Here is a 14,564-nt window from a genome sequence, read left to right as displayed (position 1 = left end):
CTCAAAACACAAAAACAAACAAACAAAAAAAACAAACAAACCCTAAAACAAAAGAGTCAAACATGGTAGTACGTGTCTGTAACCAAAGCACTTAAAAATTGAGACACACACACACACACACACACACACACACACACACAGCCCAGATGTGAAGGGAGAGAGCACACGCTACCCGCAGAGGTCAGATCCCCTGGGACTAGAATAACAGAAGGATGTGAGCTGCCGTGTGAGTGCTGGAAATTGAACCAGGAAAAAGCAGCTGGAATTCCTGAGTGCTAAGCCATCTTTCTGTTGCCTGGCTTTTAAATGAAATACTAAGTTTAGTTTAAACTGGCTGATGGTGTACTTCAGGCTGGGTGACTTAGCATTTTCCTTCCTGAAGCACAGGTGTGTGTTACTTGTGCCATTTTTATTTACAGTAAACAACAAGGTGATCAATGTAGATTGATGCTTTTGCCATAGTCCTTTGCAAACAGCAGGGGTTATTGTTTTTTTTTTTTTTTTTTCCCACTGTTTTTTTCAGTCTCAAGGAATAGAACTTAGCTCTGGCTGTCCCCAGTAAAGATCGATATCTGAAAGCATGTCTCCTGAAACTAGAGGACATGTCCAGCAGGGGCCACCTGGAGGGATACTCAGTGGATAAGAGCACTGGCTGCTCTTCCAGAGGTCCTGAGTTCAATTTCCAGCAACCACATGCTGGCTCACAACCATCTATATGAGATCTGATGCCCTCTTCTCACATGTGGGGATCTATGCAGATAGAGCACTCAAACATTAAAGAAATTAATTAGAAAAAGAAAGATTCAAGAAGGAAGCAAACCAGAGCCATGGGATTATGCTGCTGCTAAAGCAGACATGTCCTCTGATCACTGCATCCCTGATCTTTCCTCATGCGAACGAGGCGAACTGGGCAACACATAGAATACAGGCCAAAGCACACATGTTGCTGGGAAACCGTTGCATGGCAGTAAATGTCCCTAAGAGATGTTTGAAGAGTTTTATTTTCTTCAGGCCTCACTAAGTTGTAGCTAGCTGTCCTGGAACCCACGGAAAGCCATGCCCTCTACCTCTGAGTGCTGGGATTGAAGGCATGTACCACCACCCCAGCCTAACTTTACTGAACTGTTTTAATAAATTAGTTAATTGTTTATTTAGGTGATGGGGACTAAGCAAGGGCATCACCCATGCTAGCCAAGCTCCCTTCCACTGAGTTGCTTTCCCAGTCTGTCATCTATAGCTGCTTTCTTTGAGACAGGGTCTCTCTAAGTAACCCAGCTTGTTCTTACTGTGTAATCCAGGATAGCCTTGAAGTCATAGCAATCCCCAGGATGCCTGGATTCCAGAAGCAAGCCACTGTGCCCAGCTTGTCTATATCATTCTATAATAGTTTTGCATCATGTGAGTGGCAAGATAATTAAAGTTATTTCCTTCTCTACAGTTTCATAAAATAACTGTGTCTGGAGTCCATAAGAAGAAGAGTGTCAGTAACATGGCACATGAGATGTGGCTGCCTGAGCACCTAAATTTGATCCCTTGTAAAAGGAGAGAACAGTTTTTTCTTTTTTGAAAGTTGTCCTCTGACTTCTGCATACATGGTCTGGCATGCATATGCCCCTTGCCAAAATAAATGAATACATTTTTTAACAAAGGAAATGTGAGGTTGGGTATTTGGCCTTATGGTGGAGTACTTGCTTAACAAGCACAAGGCCTTGGATTTTTGTCCTCAGCACTTAGGGGGGGAAAAGGAAACATAGCATTGATTTGGGAGTTTTACCTAGCTTTGTTATTGGTGTGTGTGTGTGTGTGTGTGTGTGTGTGTGTGTGTGTGTGTGTGTTTGTTTGAGACATGGTTTCCCTCTGTAGCCCTGGCTGGCCTAGAATTACTTTGTAGGCCTTAATCCATCTGCTTCTGCCTCCCAAATTTGTAACTCCAACCATGTATGTGTGTGTATAAAGATTACCTTTAGATAGATAGACGGATAGATAGATAGACAGACAGACAGACATATAGATAGCTTTTTATTTTATATGTGTAAATGTTTTGCCTGCATGTATGTATGTGTGCTGTGTATGTGCCTAGTTCCTGAAAGGGCCAAAAAAGGGCTCTGAGTCCCCCAAAACTGGAGCTACAGAAGATTGGGAGCTGCCATGTGGATGCTGAGAGCTGAACCTTGTCTTCTGTAGACCAGCAAGTGTTCTTAACTGCTGAGTTATCTTTCAAGCCTTGGGTTTTTTGTTTTGTTTGATTTTGATTTTGGTATTTTGAGACAAGGTCTCTGTGTGTAGCCTTGGCTGTCCTGGAACACACTCTGTAGACTATGCTGTCTTTGAATTTACGGAGATCTGCCTGCCTGTGCCTACCAAGTGCTGGGATTAAAGGCATTCAACACCACGCCCAGCATAATCCTGTTTTATATTGTTTTTAAATCTCTATCTAATTATTTAATGTATGAGGGCCCTATCTGTGTGTACACCTGCATGTCAGAAGAGAGCATCAGCTCCATTAGAGATGGTTGTGAGCAGCCACCATGTGGTTTCTGGGAATTGAACTCAGGACCTCTGGCAGAGCAGACAGTGCTCTTAACCTCTGAGCCATCTCTCCAGCCCTGCTCTGTTTTTAATGTGCAGTCTAAGATCTAAAACACCTGCACTAACCAGGCAAGAAAGGGGGGGGGGGCGTTGTCTTTAATGTAAGCATAGAAATAATGCTTCTCAGTTTTGAATATTCTTTTCTAATGTTTATCACATGTGCGGTTAGTATTACAGATATGCATTCATGGCTCTAGCTCCTTTCCTGTTTGCTGTTGTTTTGCTTCCATGGACTTTAGCTATCATGCGATAAAATTAAGAAAACGAGTGTGTTTACGTAGCATCTGACTGTCTTTGGTCCTGAAAAATCACCGGTAGATCTAAGTAGGAACAGTGTGTTATGTGTCTAAGGCCATCCTTCTGTGACAAGTGTTTCTATGGTTTCTGAGCGTCAATTGTGCCATTTCATTCTCCCAATTTAGTTGATCATGGCCTTGCCAGACTGGTGACAGCATATTGTGAGCATGGTCACAAAGCTGCCCAGATCAACCCTCTCTTCCCTGGACAAGCCTTGCTGGATACTGTGCCCGAAATCCAAGCCCTTGTACAGACACTCCAAGGACCCTTCACCACCACAGGTAAGGTGGCACGTGGCTGTGAGCAGGGAGCTGTCGTAGAGTGCCTTGTTCTGTCCTGTAGAGCTGCACGCCCCGGATTGGAGACTTCCATGAAGTAAAGGCAGTGGTTCTCAAACTCCCTAACTCAGCAGCTCTTTAATACAGTTGTTCCTCATGTTGTGGGGACCCCCCCCCCAGTCCTAAATTTCTTTTGATGCTATTGTATAACTGCTACTTTATTTGGCTACTGTTATGAATCATAATGTAAATCTCTGGGTTCTGATAGTCTTGGGCGGCCCCGTGTGTAAAGGTCATTAGACCCTCAGTGGGGTTGTGACCCACAGGCTGAGAAGCACTGGGTGATGGGACAAGGGGGCACACTGAGTTGTTTTCAAGTTGGAGCTGTCTTGAAGTTCTAGAATGGTCTTACTTCCTCTTTGGCAAAAAATGCACGGTGCTCCCACCCATACATAAACAACAGTATTTAAAAACCCAAACATGTCGGCACCACACACTTTGCGTATAGAACGCTGCTTCATTTCAATAACTGCTCCTAGAAGTCATTATTGCTTTACTTAGTTTAGAGGTGCTGCCTTATAGAAGGAAGGGTTTATCTGGGCTCATGGTTCTCCAGGGTAAGAATCTTTCCCCACTTCTGTGGGGAAGTGTGGCAGCCGGCAGGCATGAGGCTCAAGCAGCAAGCTGACAGCACACACCTAAACTAGGAGTGGGATGTGGCTTTTAGATCCCAAAGCCCACTCCTGCTGACATGCTTCCTCCCGCATGGCCTCAACTACCCAAACAGCACCACCTGGGGACCAAGTATTCCAGTGTCTGAACCTATGGGGGGTGCTTCTCATTCGAACTACCACAGATGGAAACACTCTCAGAAAACTTAAGTGCTGTGTAGCTGCTGCATGGCAGAGGCAGGGAAACCACTGAGGCTGCTTTCATTCCAAAGCCTAAATGCCCTTATTCCATTCCTTTCCCAGCCCTGGGAACTAAACTAATAACAAAACAAAACAGATTAAAAAAAATTGGACCTGAATCAGAAGTCATCGTTTTAGGGTTTTATCGTGTTGCTTATGTTATCAGTATTATTGTGGTGAGGCCTGGTATCCTGTGTCTGCTAGGCAAGAGCTTTACGCAGAGATGTATTTCTGTCCTGAGAGCTTCACATTTTAGTCTGAAATTATGATACACTCAAAACTCAACATAATGTGAGAGAGCCATCCTCATGAAGAAGGCCTCCTCCCATCCAGTTTTGCTACCTTATGGCTATCAACTGTAATTTTGAATTTACCTTTTGAGAAGGTCTAGATGGGTCAGAGGCTGTACCTCAGTGGCAGAGTGCTTGCTTATTATGTGAGAGACCCTGGGTATAATTTTCCACAGTTGTTTTTAAAAAGGAAATACTACTAATCATTGACAATTTGGTTTCTAATGGGGTGCTCACATCTAAAGCAGCAATGGTGTCCTGTTTCTGTTCTACAGTTTATCTTTTGTGTGGCTGACTGTTCTTTGAAATCATCCCTTTGGTTCTGTTTCATAGGACTGTTGAACATGGGCAAAGAAGAGGCTTCTCTTGAGGAAGTGTTAGCCTATTTGAACCATATCTTCTGTGGGTCAATTTCTATAGAAACCGCACAGCTTCAGAGCCAGGAGGAGAAAGACTGGTTTGCCAGAAGGCTTGAGGAGCTGAGAAAGGACACGTTTACCACAGAAGAGCGAAAACACCTGTCAAAACTATTGCTAGAATCTCAGGTATAAAAAGTATCAGCTAGGGGTGGAGAGGTGGCTCAGTGGTTAAAAACACTTGCTTGTTCTTCTAGAGGACCCAGATTTAATTTCCAGTACCCACATGGTACCTCACAAACATCTTTAACTTCAGCAACAGGGGACCCAATGCCTGTGGCTTCTGAGGGCACCTGCGCTCATACGTACATCCTGGCATACAGATACTTACAGCTATAAATAACTAGAAGTGGTAAAAATAAGTGCTGGCTAGTGTCAGCGGACCAGGTCTTCTCATTTCCCACAAAGGTAAGCAGCTACTGAAGAGAGGAAAAGAAGGCATTAGACCTCACCCGTCGCTCCTCACTGCTTCGGCCTAGCAGACCGAACAACTCTCCACTCCAAGTAGAAGCAAAGTACATTACTAGATACCCGAGCTGTCGTTGTCAAAGTAGTGGATACGTTTTGTCTGCTTATTTTTGTAAAAACTGACAGGGTCCTTAAGATTATACATCCCTTCTTGTTTCCTGAAGATTGCTAAACTACTTAGCAGAGGATCTCAATTTAAATGAGTGGAACCACATCGCCAGGGCTGTGGTCAGGGCTCAGGCATGTCAAACAGAAAAGAGTAGCGCCATCTTGAGTAGTTGCATAGTGTTAGACCTTGGTGCTGTAGAAACCGCAAAGAAAACGAAAGTGTTGGCCAAGCAGCAGATAGTAAATTCTGGTCTTAAGTCTGGAAAAACTAATATAGTAGGAGGTTACTCCGAGATACAAGATCCACTACTCAGGTTCCTCTCTTTACAGCTCCTTCTGAGTCAAGGGTCCCTAGCAGAGCAGTACTATACTGTGATGTCTCTCTCCGTGGATACGTAGTGAGGGGACTCAGATGTCACCTCTGGAATAATGTGGGGCCTTCTTACAACACACAGAACTTAATGTGCCTTCCGCCTGAGCACTGACTACCTTCCAGCAGCTAATGTGTCTGTTCCATAGGAGTTTGACCACTTTTTGGCCACCAAGTTTGCCACAGTGAAGAGATATGGAGGTGAAGGGGCCGAAAGCATGATGGGATTTTTTCATGAGTTGCTGAAGTCAGCAGCCTACGGCGGCATAACTGATGTCATTATTGGGATGCCCCACAGAGGGAGGCTGAATTTGTTGACAGGCCTTCTGCAGTTACCTCCAGAGGTAAGGGTCCTGTCTACGCGCTTTGTGCTTCTTTGTTTTTAATATCCGTGGACTACTATTTTATTTTTATCTTTTAATAGTAATTTTTAATTTAAAAATTTTAATATAGTCACATCATTTTCCCCCTTCACTTTTCTCCCTCCAGACCCTCCCACACACCTCCTTGCTCTCTCTCAAATTTATGGCCTCTCTTTCTTTAATTGTTGTTACACCCCCCCTTTCCACCCACCCCCACACTCCTGTGCTCCCTAATGCATAAATCCAACCCGCTCAGCCCCTACCGTGTGACCCGTGTGTGCGTGATCTCAGGGCTAAGCACTGGTGCTGGATGAACAGCTGGAGGCTGCTCTCTGGGAAAGACCGTTGCTTCTACCCAGCGTTGCCCAGTCACCCAGAGTTCTTTGTCTCAGGCGGTGCATGCCCTTACTGTGCAGTCCTTTGGCATCTATGCCCTGCAGGCGGACGGTAGTAAGGCACAGTGCTGGGGCTAACACACGGGTGCTAGTACCAGACCGACAGGGCTAACAGGCGGGCCACCATGACAACAGTAGTGCTGCAGTGGAAATGCAGTTGCCCAAGGCCACTAGGGACCAGAGGGACATGGAGGTAGTTATGAGCCTATCTGCACAAGACCTATGATGGTGGGCTCCAGGGAGTCTTCCTGGGGTGTCTAATAGAAACCACCTACCAGGCACGTTTCAGGCGACTGTTTCTTTAATTGAAGGGTCCAGTTTCTTCTGCATTCTGTGGGCACCTGCACTCATGGGCACACAACCACACATATACAGGCACACACACATGTATGCACGTAGTTAACAATAGAAATAATGTGAAAATGTGGACACTCATGAGTCTGAAGAACTCCAAGTAATTCTGAGTGACCCTGCCGCTAGAACTCTGTGCCTGTCTTTAAGTAATGCATGTTTGTATTAATTACAGAAGAATTCACATGATGGTCATCTTCCTTTAAGCTCACCTTAGACTCCACTGTAAGAAGGCTTGTCTCGTATCTTGTGTGTTTGTTCTAATAGCTGATGTTCCGTAAGATGCGCGGCTTAAGCGAATTTCCAGAGAGTGTTGCAGCCATAGGAGATGTCCTGTCCCATCTGACCTCCTCGGTGGACCTGGACTTCGGCGCCCACCACCCACTCCATGTGACAATGCTGCCTAACCCCTCGCACTTGGAAGCTGTGAACCCTGTGGCTGTAGGGAAGACCCGTGGCAGGCAGCAGTCGCTTGAAGACGGTGACTACTCACCACATAGTTCTGCTCAGCCTGGGGACAAAGTCATTTGCCTGCAGGTGCCTGGAGGGTTGGGGAGGGAGGAAAGACCGGAAAGAGCAATGGTTGATAGATGTGACAGGAGAGTGCAGATATTCAAGAGGAAAGTGGAGTGACACTTTTGAGAAAATGGAATTCTGGATTTTAATTTTTTTTTGTAAAAATTTCCACGATATGTTTATTATTTTGCAGCAGATTTTTAAGAAAGCTTCCTATCCAACCACCTTGTCTGCCAGGTTTCCTGGTGACATTCTGATCTAGTGGCTTTGAATATTCTAGAAGATTAGCATGTTTTAGACATCCTTTCAGAATAACATTTTGATCTTTCAAACCCATTTCTCTTCTTCTTCTCTCCTCCTCTCCCTCCTCCTCCTCCTCCTCCTCCTCCTCCTCCTCCTCCTCCTCCTCCTCCTCCTGAGGGCTGGGATTCAAGGCATGCACCACTGCTGCCCAGCTCTTAAAGCTGTTTTCAAGCAGCACTTCCAAGATCTAAAGCCGGGCCTGTAGTTCAGTGGTAGATTGCTTGCCTGGGAAGCATGCGTTCATGGGTTCAATCCCTAGCATAGGGGAAAAAAAATCCCTAGAGCGATGCTTGCATTGCATATATGTAGTAGCCATCCCTCCCCTAGTGCTGCTGCAGATGCTAGAGTGTTCATGGAAGTGAGGAGTCAGGGGTCCAGAGTACAGTGATAACAGGAAGAAATGATAAGGCGCCTTTGAAAAGTGCTTTGAGATAAGTCTAAACACACTAAGAAGTCATGAGATGGTGTTGTATTCCTGTTAGTATTTTAAAACAGCTTGTTTCTATCAGAAAACCCGTTTATCAATTCCTTCTTTTCTCCATCTTGTGCATGTTTCAGGTTCATGGCGATGCTTCTTTCTGCGGCCAAGGGATTGTTCTTGAAACATTCACGCTCTCCAACCTCCCACATTTCAGAATTGGTGGAAGTGTCCACCTGATAGTCAATAACCAGCTAGGTTACACCACTCCAGCAGAAAGAGGAAGGTCGTCCCTGTACAGCAGTGACATCGGTATGTAGCTCACCACACTTGACATTGTCAGCCAGACAAGGAGTTTGTGGAGAAACTCCTCGTTCATCCAGAATAACGAGTCCTGCTGGTTATCCCATCTTATTATTTTGTTTTTAAACAAGGCCTCACTGTGAAACTCTGGCTGGCCTGGAGCTTGCCATTATGTAAACCGGGCGGGCCTGGAACTCACAGAGATCCACCTGCCTCTACCTCCTTGGCTTAGTTATTGTTCTACTGGTGTGAATAGACACCATGACCTTAGTAACTTTTAAAAGGAAGCATTTAATTGGGTGTTGTTGTAAATCAGATGGGTGTTGGGCTTTATAATTTTTTATTATTAGCACTATTATTATCATGGTGGTATTATTTAACCTGCTGTCACAAATAATAAGACATAAATGTTAAATTTTGTAAGTGCCTTATTCACCTTGGGCTGGGCAGATATTTCACCTACGCTGTCTCAATAACCTCACCATCTACCTCCCACCTCCCCATCCAATGCCATCCTCCTTAACCATCCTTACCTGGGCTACTTTCCATCCATAATGGAAGTACTAGCTTGAATTCTTAGTAACTTAGTATTAGCTTATAAGTACTAGCTTGAATTCTTTATCTGGGCCTGATTGTAGTCCTTTGTCCCAGCCTACACAGCACCCATCGTGGCGTCCTCCTTCCTCCTCTCTTCCTCCTCTCTTCCTGTCCACCTGTCTGTTTCCCGTGATTCTCCTGTTCCCAAAGCCTGGGAACCTTAGCCACGCCTACCCAATTCTGCCCTGCCTAGGTTTTAGGTTTAATCAGTCAACTAGGAATAATGTCTTATGCAGGTTTACACAATAAGCATAGATGTATCCAGGCAGTAACCACATCTTGAGGGCCAGTAATTAGCATCAAAATACAAGCATCAGACCAACTTGCCCTAACAATTGAGGGCTTGCTTTTAGTTTCAGCAGATGAGTCCTAGACCATGCTGGTCTAGGGGCTCATGACAGGTGGCAGGCATGGTTCTGGAGCAGTAGCTGAGAGTTAACATCTGATTCACAAGCATGTGGCAGAGAGAGTGAGAGACTGGGCCTGGTGTGGGCTTTTGAAACATCTCAGTGCACACCACAGTGCGCCTCTAGTGACAAATCTTTTCCAAAAAAGTCACACCTCCTAATCTTCCTAAACAGCCTACCAACTGGGAACCAAACACTGAAACATATGAGCCTATGGGGGCCTTTCTCTTCAAACCAACACCCTCTCAAGTGCTGGAATTAAGTTTTAAGTTTTTGAAGTTAGATATGGTCAGTAGTTGTCGATAATTACCAAAATTAACATTCATTTTTTAGTTTGTACGCTGTTGATTTATGTGGGGTTAGTTGAACACCGGGATAAACGGTAGGCGAGCACTCCGTAGGACTTGGTAGAGTGTTACGGATGCTAGGCAAACATCCTTCCATAGGGCTGCCCTTCAGCCTCAACTGTGAGCTTGTAAATCAGAGGAGCTAAGACAAGGATGGGGCTGAGAGAGATCCGTCCCAGACTGCTTCTGTGGTCAACTGAATTACCTGGTAGAAGCCAAAGAGCTGTGCAGTTGGTGCAGCCTTGGAGTAATTACCTTTACACTGCTCAAACTTAGAGTAGTCAGAGTGAGTAAAAAGAGGCAGCTTTCACCCAGTAAATTTACTCAAACAGTCTATTTAGAAATTAGTTCTAAAGAATCAAAGTCCACTTATTTTAATCTGTGGAAACAGCAGTTTTAGCACCGCGTCAGGGCTTCATTGCCTACTCAGACTTCACAACTCTGTGAAAGGAACAGTCAGCCAGTTTTATAACTAGTGTTTGGGCTAGATGCCTTTTGAATTGTCTGGCACAGGAAAGACACTTTCAAGAATTCCCTTGGAAGAAAAATCTTTTCCTAGGACTCATGCTTTAGTGACCTTTTGTCTCAGGAAGAAAATCATAATAACAACAGTAACAAAATAAATGTCAACTGTCAGTGCACAAAGCACTGTGAGACAGTAACACTTTATACCCATTAGTTCAGGGAATCCTGACAGTGTCACTCAGAGCCCAGGCTAGACCGTGAACTTTTGTCTTTTTATTTTTATTTTATACACGCAGGTGTTTTGCCTGCCCGTACGGCTGTGCACCACACACATGTAGGCGCGCACCCATGTAGGCGCGCACCCATACAGGTGCATGTATGGAGGCCGAGAGAGAGTGCTGGTGCTGGCACTGCAGACAGTCGTGAGCCAGGGTGTGGGTGCTGGCACTCCAGTCCTCTGGAGGAGCAACCAGTGCTCGTAAGCTTGCTCTCCAGCCTCGACACAGATTTCTCACATTTCCAGTGTCACACAGTAAGTCATGGATCTGAGACTAGTCGGCTGAACTCCAGAGCTTGCATTCATGACCACCAGGCTACACTAGGTCCGTGTTGCAGGGCTGTCTTCCCACTTAAGCAAGTGGGTCTTGGAAAATGTCTAATATTAACCTACCTTAACTGGCCATTTTTTTTTTTTTAATCTTATCTTCCTTAGGAAAGGTAGTAGGCTGTGCCATCATCCATATCAATGGAGACTGTCCAGAGGAAGTAGTCCGAGCTACCCGACTTGCTTTTGAGTATCAGCGCCAGTTCCGCAAGGACGTGATTGTTGATTTGTTATGCTATAGGCAGTGGGGTCATAATGAGCTTGATGAGCCTTTCTTCACCAACCCAGCCATGTACAAGATCATCAGGTACACTTAGCAATCTGCCTTTAACATACAGGCTCACCTACTCTGCCTCCATCAATCAATCAAGGAGTCATTGTTGTGGTGGTGGAGATTCAGCTTTGAGCCATGTGCATGTGAGGTGTGTGTGTGTGTGTATGCACAAATGTGCAAGTGCGTACATATGTGGAGTTTGGAGGACAGCTTGAGGTAATTGGTTCTCTCTCCATGTTGGTCCTTCAAATCAAACCCAGGCACCTGTATCAGCTGAGCCTTCTTGCCAGCCTGCACCGCCATTATCGTTTTAAAAGTTAAGTAATATTTTATCTTAAGTTTGTTTATTTATTCACTTTACATCCCGATTGAAACCACGTGGAGAGATGGGACCGGACCTAAGATATGACTAAAAGCAAGTATAATGGGTGAAATCTGAATGGTAGAGAACTATGTGGGCTTGGAGGTTTAGGATGGAGTAACTATTGCTCAGCATTGGGGCTGGTTGTTTTAATTGACAACACAGAGAACAAATGGTGGCATGTTTACACAAACTTGAGACTTAGAATTAGCATCACAATGCAATGTCCAGATTGAAACCAGATAGTGGAGGAGAGAAATCAGCATTTGAATGAACAAGGGTAAATTGTACACATTCCACAAGAACGGTACACTAACACCCTCTGCCCTTTCCTCCCAGTCTCACCCCTCACCCTCTCTCCCCTCTCCCCTTCTTCTCAGGAGTCCCCTCTTCTCCTCCCCTAGCCCCCTATGCCATCCTGTCCCACCACTTCATGTAGCATCAGGACTAAGCACATCCTCTTCCACTGAGGCCAGACAAGGCTGCCCAGCTAGGGGAGAGTGATCCAATAGCAGGCAACAGCATCCATGGCAGTGACAGCCCCCACTCCAGTTGGTAAGGGAGGCACATGAAGATGGAGCTGTCCATCACCTCCATAAGTGTAGGGGCCTGGGTCCAGCCATGCCTGCACTTAGGTTGGTGCTTCACTCTCTGTGAGCCCGCACCCCCATTATCCTTTGACAGATTCTTTGAAGTGGGATGCACAGCTGAACTGTAGAGCAGTCATCTTACAAGGCTCAAGTGTGCCCCTGGTCCTTTACACTTCATGTCTCCTCATTTTTTTTTAAAGGATCCTTCCTACAAGTCTTCTTTTCTTTTTTTAAACATTATTAGGTATACAATGTTTTGTCTGCATGTACACCTGCATGCCAGAAGAGGGCACCAGATTTCATTATAGGTGGTTGTGAGCCACCATGTGGTTGCTGGGAATTGAACTCAGAACCTCCGGGAGGGCAACCAATGCTTTTAACCACTGAGCCATCTCTCCAGCCCTTCATGTCTCCTCATTAAGTAGAGAATGGGACTAGGCAAGGAGACTTGGATAGACCTTGCTTGAGGCTAGTTAGTATGACTGTCAGGGTTAGGAGGAGGACTTCCACGATTCACTTCTTTAAATTGTACCCAGCGACCTGCTTCTAACTTGAGAGTAAATAGTTTGAGAAATTGTTTTTTAATTTGTGTGTGGGTAGGTGAGGAGAGGAGAGTCCTTCTCAGGAATGCCAGTCACCTCCTTCAACACAGGATTTTTTTCAGTGACCCAGAGTTTAACAATTAGATTAGACTAGCTAGCATTCCCAGATGTTTTATTTTATTTTAGCTTATGTGTGTTTATCTCTGTGAGTATGTATACACGTGTGTCTGTGAACACGTTTCCATAGAAGCTAAAAGAGAGCGTCTGGTCCCTTAGAGCTGGAGTTACAGGCGTTTGTGAGCAACCTAACATGGATGCTGAGCCCTGAACTCGGATCCTTACGAGAGAGTGGGCAACACTGAGACTGTGGAGGTGTGTCTCCAGCTTCCTGCAGTATATTAAAAATAACAGTTCTGTAATGTTTAATAGATTACAGTGTTTTACAACCAGCATCTGTATCTTGTTTCAGAACATTTAAGTGACTTTTAAGGGTGATAACATCCGGCAGTGCCTTGGCAATGACTCCCTTAGAATTGTGTGTATTTGATTGGCCCTGTCTGTCTCTTCCCCACTTCCCATCTCTCTCTAACAGAGCCCGAAAGAGCATCCCTGATACCTACGCAGAGCAGCTCATCGCCAGCGGACTCATGACCCAGGAGGAGGTTGCTGACATAAAAGCCGCCTACTATACCAAGTTAAATGACCACCTGGCCAACGTGGCTCACTACAGCCCGCCTGCCACTAACCTTCGGGCCTGCTGGCAGGGCTTGGTGCAGCCGGAAGCGTGCGTCACCACCTGGAACACGGGTGTGCCTCTAGAGCTCCTGCGGTTCATTGGCATGAAGTCCGTGGAGGTTCCAGAGAAGCTGCAGCTGCACAGCCAGCTGCTAAAGATGTATGTGCAGGTGGGAAGCCTCGACCTCATCCTTTACTGCTTTTCACTTGCGCTCAGCAAAGGGACGGACATTCTGATGCTTTCGGTTGCTGATTTGAGAAATAGTTACTGTCTGTTACTGGGTTGTAGTGGCTGATGCTCATGTGGGCTTTGGAGCTGTAAGTCTGTTGATTGAGATTTTCTTCACTTCTGTTTTCCTCCACGCGGTTTTATGTACGCTGAGTACATAATGCACACAAAGAAATGCATGCTGATGTTTTAAAACATACAGATATGTCTGATTTTTCTAACTAGTGAACAGAAAACACTATAATTCTTTCAGGTATCTTAAATACCCTAAAAGATGTATTCCAAAGATGACCATTTATACCTTTCAGCATACGCAGGTTTTACATATTGTCTTGTGTTCAACATCCTGTTTTGCCTATAGCTGATTTTTTTTTTTTTTTAACAGTATGGGACTTTCTGTTGTTAAAACTAGGAAAACAAAGAGTTAAAGGCCTTTCACTTCCTGAAGCATGGATGTGGGACAGTGGTCTGCAACATGTGGATTGTGACTCCTTTGGGGAGCCGGCCCCCTTCACACAGGTCACCTAAAGCCATCAAAAACACAGAGATTTACATTATGTTTCATAACGGTACCAAAATTACAGATAGGAAGTAGCAACAAAAATAATTGTGGTTGGGGGTCGCCAAGCTATGAGGAACCGTTACAGGGCCACAAAGGCTGACAACCACTGCTACAGAACTATGTCCTCTGAACTATTTTAAAATGCCGCCTCTGCTTTTAAGTTTGCATTTTATCAGGACTCTACATTTTAAAAATTTTTATTTACTTTTGTTTTATGTGCTTTAGTGTTTTGCCTGCATGTATGTCTGTGTGAGGGTGTCGGGTCACCTGGAACTGGAGTTTCAGACAGTTGTGAGCTGCCATGTGGGTGCTGGGAATTGATCCTCTGGAAGAGCGGCCAGTGCTCTTAATCACTGAGCCATCTCTCTAGTTATCCCTGTTTTAGCGGAACTCTTACAAACAAAATACATGAAATAGAAAATGGCTTAAATAGAAAATTTGAAGCTGAAGAGCTGGTCTAAGAGTTAAGAGTACCG

The 14,564-nt window shown here is 45.0% G+C and overlaps 1 protein-coding gene across 1 annotated transcript in view; it reads left to right on the top strand.

The window, feature by feature from the left end:
• Dhtkd1 (dehydrogenase E1 and transketolase domain containing 1) overlaps nucleotides 1-14,564 on the top strand; it is a 40,407-nt gene that overhangs the window by 6,588 nt on the left and 19,255 nt on the right. Inside the window, exons 2-8 of the mRNA XM_055593820.1 lie at nucleotides 3,012-3,167; nucleotides 4,699-4,910; nucleotides 5,877-6,071; nucleotides 7,103-7,372; nucleotides 8,213-8,384; nucleotides 10,904-11,102; nucleotides 13,155-13,467. Coding sequence (XP_055449795.1) covers nucleotides 3,012-3,167; nucleotides 4,699-4,910; nucleotides 5,877-6,071; nucleotides 7,103-7,372; nucleotides 8,213-8,384; nucleotides 10,904-11,102; nucleotides 13,155-13,467 — 1,517 coding nt within the window. The remainder of the gene's footprint in view (nucleotides 1-3,011; nucleotides 3,168-4,698; nucleotides 4,911-5,876; nucleotides 6,072-7,102; nucleotides 7,373-8,212; nucleotides 8,385-10,903; nucleotides 11,103-13,154; nucleotides 13,468-14,564) is intronic.

This window comes from Psammomys obesus, unplaced genomic scaffold (genome assembly GCF_907164565.1).
Source record: "Psammomys obesus unplaced genomic scaffold, mPsaObe1.curated_primary_1811, whole genome shotgun sequence".
NCBI classification, from domain to species: Eukaryota; Metazoa; Chordata; class Mammalia; order Rodentia; family Muridae; genus Psammomys; species Psammomys obesus.
This window is presented reverse-complemented; position numbering and strand designations above follow the sequence as displayed.